Source organism: Gastrolobium bilobum, unplaced genomic scaffold, assembly GCF_033153095.1.
Source record: "Gastrolobium bilobum isolate Gb01-03AN ecotype WA unplaced genomic scaffold, APGP_CSIRO_Gbil_v1 utg61084, whole genome shotgun sequence".
NCBI classification, from domain to species: Eukaryota; Viridiplantae; Streptophyta; class Magnoliopsida; order Fabales; family Fabaceae; genus Gastrolobium; species Gastrolobium bilobum.
The window spans coordinates 49,611-58,911 of NW_026898766.1; the positions used below are offsets into that span (position 1 = coordinate 49,611).

The 9,301-nt window shown below is 33.5% G+C and overlaps 1 protein-coding gene across 1 annotated transcript; it reads left to right on the top strand.

Moving 5' to 3' along the window:
* The first annotated feature begins 1,472 nt into the window (after nt 1-1,472).
* LOC133283925 (peptide methionine sulfoxide reductase B1, chloroplastic) lies at nt 1,473-4,399 on the top strand. The gene is made up of 5 exons (XM_061480854.1): nt 1,473-1,738; nt 2,780-2,891; nt 3,696-3,761; nt 3,884-4,081; nt 4,171-4,399. Exons 1-5 carry the CDS (start codon nt 1,528-1,530, stop codon nt 4,199-4,201), a joined length of 618 nt encoding a protein of 205 aa, XP_061336838.1. The 5' UTR covers nt 1,473-1,527; the 3' UTR covers nt 4,202-4,399.
* The last annotated feature ends 4,902 nt before the right edge of the window (nt 4,400-9,301 follow it).

The following is a 9,301-nucleotide window of genomic DNA, read 5'->3' on the forward strand; positions in this document are numbered from 1 at the left end:
AATATGGATAAAGTGTGTATTATTTTAAAGGATGTAAAGTTGTGTCATTTATTTACTAAAAAAAAGTTGTGTCATTTTAAGTGAGAAAAAGAGATAGATAAAGGAGGAGAGAAAATTGACAAAAAAATATAAAAGTGTAGATCTCACGTCTTTGTGATAATGAAAGGATATACGTTATGTCATTTAAAAAGAGAAATATTTTTTCCTATAAATATATATATATTAGCAACATCATGCCGTATGTAAGAGAGGAAAAGAACTATCCAATTCTTGGAAAAAAACATGCTTTCTGAGTTACGAAGTACAAGTATTTTCTTCCGCTTCTAATTCTATCATTGGGATGATACGACGGAATTTTAGGATGTAATTCAAGATTTGTTACAAGAACTTCTAAATTTATATAAAATCTTTATTACTTTAATTAAAAGGAATTTGGTGTTACATCCAGAAAAATTACTTTTGTTTAGATGATCTATTAATACCGGCACATATTATTAAAAATAAAATTAAATACAATCAGCATCATATTGCTCTATCAATCATGCCAATTCTTACATATTCCGTATGCAAGTTGTTCAGAAATGCGAAGGGAGATGATGTATAACAAATGATAGCTTGACCACGAAGCACATAAATCAATTGATAAGAAATTACTCCTAGTTTAATTAGTAAACGAGTTTGGGTCTCTCGAAATTTGAGTGTATTAAAATTTGTTGGGAAGAATTTTATTATACATGTAGTCCTACTTTATTTGAATCGAACTAATTCAATAATTAATTAACCCATAATATTAAAAAAATAAAAAAACGTTGCTCATGTAGTTCATCAATAATTGATTTAACCCATAAATATTAAAAAAAAAACCCTAAATCACGTTTGGTATAAAGGAATTTTTTTTTATCCAAGAATCACAGTTTTCAAAAATATAATGAAAAAGTAAATTTTTTAAAAATATTATCAAAAAATCATTTAGTAGGTCAAAATATTTTCGAAAATACAGAATTGATTTTGTCCGAAAAAGTCTAGGTGATATTCTTCAATAATATTTTGATTTAAAAAATACACATAAAATAAAATATTAGAAAAATTATTTTCACAATTCTTTTTTTAAAATATACTACCAAACATAAACTTGTTAGAAACTCATCTCAACTTTAATGATTTCTAGCCTCCTACTTATATATCCCATAACCTTTGTGGCTTCCAATTCTCCACGTGGCTAACACATAGCCTGGTTCTCTCTGACTCTCTTCACCGGCCAGTTGTCACCAAGGGAAGTTCACGTATTCCCAACCACACTGAATTGTCAATCTCCACGAAATCATGTCCCTGCATTTCAATCAATTAATAGTAGTCGGGCATGATTAACCGTTATAAAAAAGTGGTATCATGATTCATTCTACGTAACGTTGCATCACATCAAACAATAGTTTTTGGATTTTGTCAAAATGCCATTATTTTATTTATTTGTTTAAGGAAACCCAATAATTCTCTCAGTTAAAAATTGAAGAGGTCAGCGTGGGGACTATGGCTTCTCATACTTTGAGTTTGCCAACAGCGCATATTCCTTCCAATAGGCTAATTCAGAAGCTTGGTTCTATCTTTGATGCCAGGGCGTTGTTGTGGCCGTCACGTGTTCACACAAAACCCAGAAGAATTTCTACCTCAATCCGGGTAATGGGGTCCTCTGCTTCTTCTTCCCAGTCCCAGCAAGCAGATAGCATTGAATTTGAAGCAGGTATAGATTATTTAATTGTAATTTGGTTCTGTTCAGTTTAGTTGAGAGCTGTGTTGAACGAGTTACTTGATGAAAGAGAATCCCAGTTTTCTCTTGAGCTATTAGCAGGATATTTATTGTTAATCTTTGGGTGTTACTATTAGTTTTCAGAAAAATTGTTTATTGTGGGAATTGGTATGATAAAACTTGTTCCACTAAGTATTCTATTGCTCTCAGCCTCTCACTAAATATAATACATGCTATGTTGCATCTGGTGGTGGAGTCATGGAGGAAATAGGACAGGCGATGGCACCCCTAAAGTTTATCAAATCTTTTACTTAAATTATATTTAGCCTCAAAGAAAAGGGTTCAATTTTTATTATGTTGTTGAAAAAAAATGTCTAGTACATAGTTATAATGATAATTTTTTTTTGTTTTTTGCGACATCAGCCGATAATCAATGAAAAAAAAAATACAGCTTTAATATTATAACTGTATTTTAATACATAATTATTATTTTTACTGACAGATTTTCTTTTCTAGCATCATATAAGAAAATGACTTCACTAAAGAAATTAGTGTACTGTAAATTCTCCACCCTTCATTTTAATTCTTTCTCATGTACAATGAAATTCTTCAAATCTATCAACCAACAACTATATTGTCCTTTAGTGTGAATTAAAATTTCCTTGCCCTTTCTCATTAAATTTTCTGGCTCTGCCATTGGTTGCATCCTGTGCTTGTTTTTGGTATGTATATTTAGGTAGAGTTTAGATAGCTGTAACACATAAAAAGGAACACTTTTTTTATCAAGTTGACACAATTTGGTGGGGTGTACTTGTTGATGATGATAGTAGTGAAGGTTTGTTTTCTAGAGTTTAATAGTTTCCTCAATATACTTATTGGCCTCTCCTCCACTTGCTAATGATCTTACCCACTATAATTCACTAGACTAGAAGTATACATCTTGACTTGTTGTGATTGTGATTTTGACTATAATTCATAATTGTTGTGATTTTGACTTGTGATTGGGCCTCCAACTACATCTTTCTGTGCCTTCAGGAGAAGGTAATGTTGATTACAAATCCTTAAGCAATGAAGAGTGGAAGAAGCGGCTAACAAGTGAACAATTCTATATTACTCGTCAAAAGGGGACTGAGAGAGCTTTCACAGGGTATGTTATTGAATTGTTATGGCCTTTTGACTTTCTTGATCCCCTGAATTACTGACTTCTCTTGATCTCAATTTAATTGGGGTTTATAGCTATGTGCCTATGTTCAGTTAACAACACTTTTATTACAAGAAAGAACCTAATGTTGCATACTTGATAAAGAAACTTAGGTACTTTTGGTTTAAAACAGCTTTCTAATTCCCACCATTTTGCTTCACATTACATCATATATTATACTGTATGTTGGAGATTTCACGTTCAAGAGTTGTTTATGGTATTTTTATTTGTGATTAATGCCTCACTTAAAAGATTGAATATTGAATCCACCTCATTGAAGGGGCGATTGCCTCCTCGATGAATCGAGTTCATCAAAGATTTGTCTTAGACTACATTCATACTTGAAAGAAAGATATTGTAGCATAAGTTTGCCCTCTTTTATTCTTATTATTCTTCATGTACAAAAAAAAACTTGGAGAGTTCTTCAAAATTGGTTACGTAATGACACCATTATCATGTTGTCCTGTTTAAGATAGTATGAATTTTGCTTTTCTCGCTTCCTCTTACAAAATTTTCTGGCTCAGCCATTGTTCCCCATAATTTTGTGTGGTTCGGGCCTCAGCGTCATTGTTGATTATTTTGTTATGTAAACTTCAAAATTTCTGGTCTTCAAATGATATCTGCATTTTGGTTATCATTTATTGATCTGCAGTCTTAATGGAGCTGATTAGATATATAGGTAGGTTTTATTCTCATGCCACTGCTGTATTTATTAACTTTATTTTTTTATTTTTTTTAAATTCATTCTAGGGAGTACTCGAATACCAAAACTTCAGGAACTTACAATTGCATATGTTGTGACACACCTTTATTTGAGTAAGTTACTTTACTTTATTACACTCAAATATTATACCATTGCATATGTTGTGACATACCTTCATTTTCTTACCCTTACCTCAATCATAGTTGAATTGATTCACTTATTTTGTCTTTTCAAGATCATCTACTAAGTTCAATAGTGGAACTGGCTGGCCATCCTATTACCAGCCAATTGGGAACAATGTGAAGTCAAAGTTAGATTTGTCAATTATATTCATGCCTCGCCAGGAAGTTCTTTGTGATGTTTGTGATGCTCATTTGGGACATGTGTTTGATGATGGTCCTCCACCCACAGGAAAGCGTTACTGTATCAACAGGTAAATAATTACTTGGAACTGTGTAACTTTTTCAATCACACATGTTCACCTTTGTCCAGAAGTTTATGTTTGATATGGAATTCCTGCAGTGCTGCCCTTAAGCTCAAACCAGAGCAATAAATAGGAACTTTAAGTCAGAAGGAGATGGTGTAACATAAGGGATGGTGAGAAGCTTGTAAATGATCAGCATGTCATATACTTTGCCCTGTTTTTCATACTTACGGAGAAAATTGTCTTGTACTGGTAGTGTATCCAAACGCTAATAAAATGTCCAGAAGCATATGATAACTATGGTGAAAATTCGGCTTTGTTTGATTGTGTTCTGGTTTTTTTGTTCTTAAAACAGTTTTGTAGAATAGTAATTGAAGCAGTTGTTTTCTATACTTTATTTGTTTTGAAAGTTAAAAACAAAAACAGAAAACAAAAACAACCCAGACATGTTCTCTAAATTTGATCTTAAAAACAAAAAAACAGTTACAAATTTTTATTTTTATTTTACAAAACAGGCATTACTAAACGAGTTTTTTTGTTCTGAAAATCAAAAAATTATTTTTGAAAACAGTTCTCATATTAATTAACTTTTGAGTGTTGGTGCGTTGTTGTGAACATTTCAAACTTACCATTGTTTCATATGGTTAAGATTTTGAATTTGAACCGGCCGGTTTAATCTGTGCAAGAGTTTGTAAATTGTTTCTTGATTTTACTCATTTTGAGATTTCTATCCTTGACAAAAGTGAATAAATAAATAAAACGCGATTCTAACCATCAACGTAGAAAGGGTCCTTCTAATTGCATTCACTGAAAATGAAGAAACTAAATATAATTACTGACGAGGGACAAAACTAAGTTTTAGCAACACACCAAGGTCCCATATCATGCAAAATAGAGATTTTTTGGGTAGAAAATATGATAATAAAGATAGGTTATTTTGTGTACCAGCAAAAAGAGAGCATATTTTAATACTCTGGCTCAGAATCAAATGTTTCCTTTATCACAGAGGGAAATACTTTTAAGAAAATAAAATTAGAGGAGAGGGTTGAAAACATTGATTGTGAGTGTCGGGCACAAGGATTCGCTTTGACATTTAATTTACTCTTGTTCGGAGGTGAACAGAAATGTCTAATTGAAAAGCTAATAATTATATCTACAAAGATGAGACTAGGATAGCTGGCAATGAGACACAATATTCCAAACCAATGATTCGATGGTATATAGGGCTTAAGAACACTCAAGAATGCAATGTGTTGAAGATGATCCCCTGTGGGGGAATATAGATAGACACATACACACACGCACACACACACACATATGCTTCTAAGGACAGTTATGGTGATGGAAAGTGGCCCTAGAGTTGTTATCTCTCAGGTGGTGATCGTGGGTGCAGCTCGGTGCCAGGCATACCTGTCTCCTGTCCTGGATCCTCCCCGGAACATAAGTCCCCCCAACTCGGGGCGTAACTCCGAGGTGAATGCCTAACACTTACCTGTCTACTGAGCAAGATTGATGGGTGGTACCTGTACATCTCTCTTGATGTCGTCTCATCACCCTTTTCTCGACTGTTGGTGCCACGGGTGGAAATTCCTTCGGTACGATAGAAATGCGGGGTCAGGAAAAATAATCATTTTAAAAAGGTTTGAAACGAGATTGAAAAGACACGTCTGCCCTTGTCTCTTCATTTTTTCTATTCACTTGATTAAATCTCTGTTCGCATTTTCCCTATCTTCTCCTTTCAACTTCCATTTTTTCTTCTACTCTTCTCAATGCTCTCTAGTGTGATTCTCTTCTCCTAACTTTCTCCTTTAATCTGCAAGTTTCCTCAACGAAGCCCTAGCGTTTGAGTTCAGTGGTTTTCATCATCTTGGAAGGATGCCTGATATGCCTCCAACTTGATATATATTAAGGGTTAAAAGGAGCATGAATTTAATCCAAATGTAACCAAAAGACATGAGAATTATGATTTAATGCACTCTCAGGAGTATTCTCATAAGAATTCTTGTGTTTTGTAGGAATTTTGACCTACTGGAAGCTGGACAAGTTAGAGAGCTCAAAACAAAGGGAGAAAAATAAAAAGAAAGCTTATGTTCAGACACGCTAGAAGCGCCACAAGTGATTAAGTCTTCTGTTTCACCGTGCTAAAAGCACCTCTTATGCGCTAGCAGCACCAACCACACCAAAGCTCCCTGCCTCTTGGCGCTAGCAGCACCAACATCTCAAGACTCCACACGCCATTAGCACATGGTTGACGCCAGTAGCTACAAATTGATAAACAACCCCTATTTCATGGCGCTAGTAACGCCAAATCAGCACTACCAATGTAATAGTCTGTCGTACACCGGTATGTGTTAACATTGATTATGATGTTAAGCGCAGTTACAATCACAACAGTTAATTCAAAAATACGAAAAAAACTTTTTCTTTTTCATGACGTATGCAATTTAAAACAACTGTAAAATATTATGGTACAAACTATGATCACAACTAAAATCTAAACGTGAAAGTAGAATATTAATTTCCTAATTATCATACAACTCTTATTTTAGGTTGCTAAGAGGTTCCCATACTTTGCAAAAAACTCATTTTTACAACTTTCCTAAAACTGAACACCCTTCTGTTTTCTCAAAACTGGGCGTGATCCACTAATAATTAATTTCTCATCTTTTATTATGTTAAACTAGACTCTTTTACCTTTCCAATAAGGTATCACACGCCTCATTTGGAGTTCTCTTGCTCCGGTTATAACCGTTTGAAATTAGACAAACAAAGCTGCCAACTAACTCCAAACAGGGCGTCAAACATCCCTCACCATTTCTGCAATTCCCAACTTTTTAATCAATCAAATTCTCTCAAATTTTTATACAGAATACTAGACACCTTGATCTTCAATTTGGTATATCATAAGCCTAATTTGTGTGAAAATTGAGGGATATACAATTCTTCAAAGAGGGGACCCGAGACAGCCCTTTTATCGATTCAATTTGGGGAATCTTCACTCCTTTCGACCTAAAGAATGCTATAAAACTCTAATGGAACCAAATTTTGGGACAATATAGATAACATCTTAGGCTTTAAAATCGTTTATGGCACGTCCCATTTGGACATTTGTGGAAGGAGATATGGTCGATGTGTGACCTAGTGGTTCACCAAAGAAACTTTATATAAAGTGAGGTTAAATCACTTTAATATACTTGTAGAAACCTACAAACAAGCTTCCATCATTCATCACATAATCAAACCATTTCTTACATTATTTCATTATTTTCCCCAATATGGCCGATTGGCATTTGTAAAGGAAACATAAGCTTTTCACATCTCTTTTCACAAATTCATGTTCCATTTAACTTCCAAGACTATTTAATTTGAGATGGTTGAATGACCTCATTGAATGTCTCAAGGATTCTTTTCAAACTTCAACTTGTTTTCACCACTAATATCATAATCAAAGTTACATAATCTATACTGAATTATCTTCAAACATAAGAACTACATGATTTTCTCATGAAATGGTCGAATCTTTATATGGAAATTAGGTCATCCAATTAAAAGTTTTCAAGATCATTTTTGGTAGTTTTACATCATCAATCAACATCAAGACCTAAACATCATCATTCTCCAACATAAAAGATCATAAAAACTCCATGAAAGTTCATCAAACTCAAGGAAGACCTAATCTTAAATCATGAAATTTAACCATGGAAATTAATGTTTCATACCTTGAATAGGTTCACAAAGACTTAGAGATCAACTTCCAACCTTGAACCATGAAAATAACTCATCTTCTTCACTAAGACAACAAGTAGGTCGAAGCATAAAGGAAGAATATCTCACTCAAATTAGCCCCTCTCCATGATCTAAAGCATAGGTTATGATCACAAGATCATAAGCTTCAAGTTTTGTGAAATAGACTTAGTGCAAAAGTGGCTAGAAATTGGAGAACCAAGCTTGCCCTTTTTCTATGGCGGTGTTCGGCCAAGATGGAGAAGAAAGAAAGACAAGTGAACCGCATGAGAAAGAGGAAAGAAAGAGAGCATAGACCGACTAATATGAGAAGAAATAAGGAAGCTTAAGTGTTAAGAAATATACTAGTCGACTTTCATTGATTATAACCATTTTTATTGGCTAATAATTTCTTCAACTTTGAATCGTTTTTATTAATTTTTCTAAACATAATTAGTTTAAGTTAAGACCACTAAAAATATGAAAATTTGCTAAAGAATTTAATTACATCATCAAAATCAAGTTTAAGCCAATTTTTGCCTAATTGCAAAATGGTCCCTAAACTTTCACATATTTATACTCTGAACCACAAACTTTTCTAATAATATCATTTGGGTACTCACCGACTTGTTTGGCATGAATTGCATCATGATCCTCATAATCATGTCAATCACATGATTTACTCATCAAAACTTGCATCAAAACTTACATAACTCAGAATTCGCAAAACTCACTAATCATCTTATATTTTCAGAACTTACTAGTGTGGTGCATTATATGGTGCATTCAAGACTGTGATAGAATGGATAAGAGGTAAGCATTTGAATTCAAATTCAAACAAGAATGTAAGACACTACAACACTATATAAGGATAAGAAGGCTGTGAAAATCGAGGGATATGCATATATCCTCTCAAATCCTAAAATCCATCAATCAAATCTAAGCTTCATGACAAATCCAAGTTATATTCGGATGCTAATTCTGAGAGAATTCCAATTCGAAAGATACCTAGTACCCAAGTCAACACTCTTCTATAAATAGAGAAGCCCATTCGCATCCAAACTATGGTAGGAAGAACACAGTTGATTGAAGATATTTGAATACTTTGTTGAGATAAATCTAATGGGTCAAGGGATGAAGCTAGTGTCTAATAAAGGAATCATTGATATAGTTGATCCTTGCACTTTTCTAGAAGCTTAGAGATGATGGAGAGTGGCAGCGCTTGGAGTTATTGCTTAAGCAGAGCTACAACAACACTTCCGTTTATTTTATTTTACTTTTATTGAGTCTTCTTCTTTCTTTTGTGTTTCTTTATTTCAAATATGATCTAAATTGTTTAGGATTGGATGATAGAGTACTCATTGTAATGTAACCATAGATGCCTAAACTTTGATATGATATTTTTTCATTAGTTGATTAATAAAGTATTTATTTCTTAATCTTGTTGACTTACTAGGAAAGTGCTGCAAGTGTTATTGGGTTTCGGTTATAGGAATGTAGGTTAAC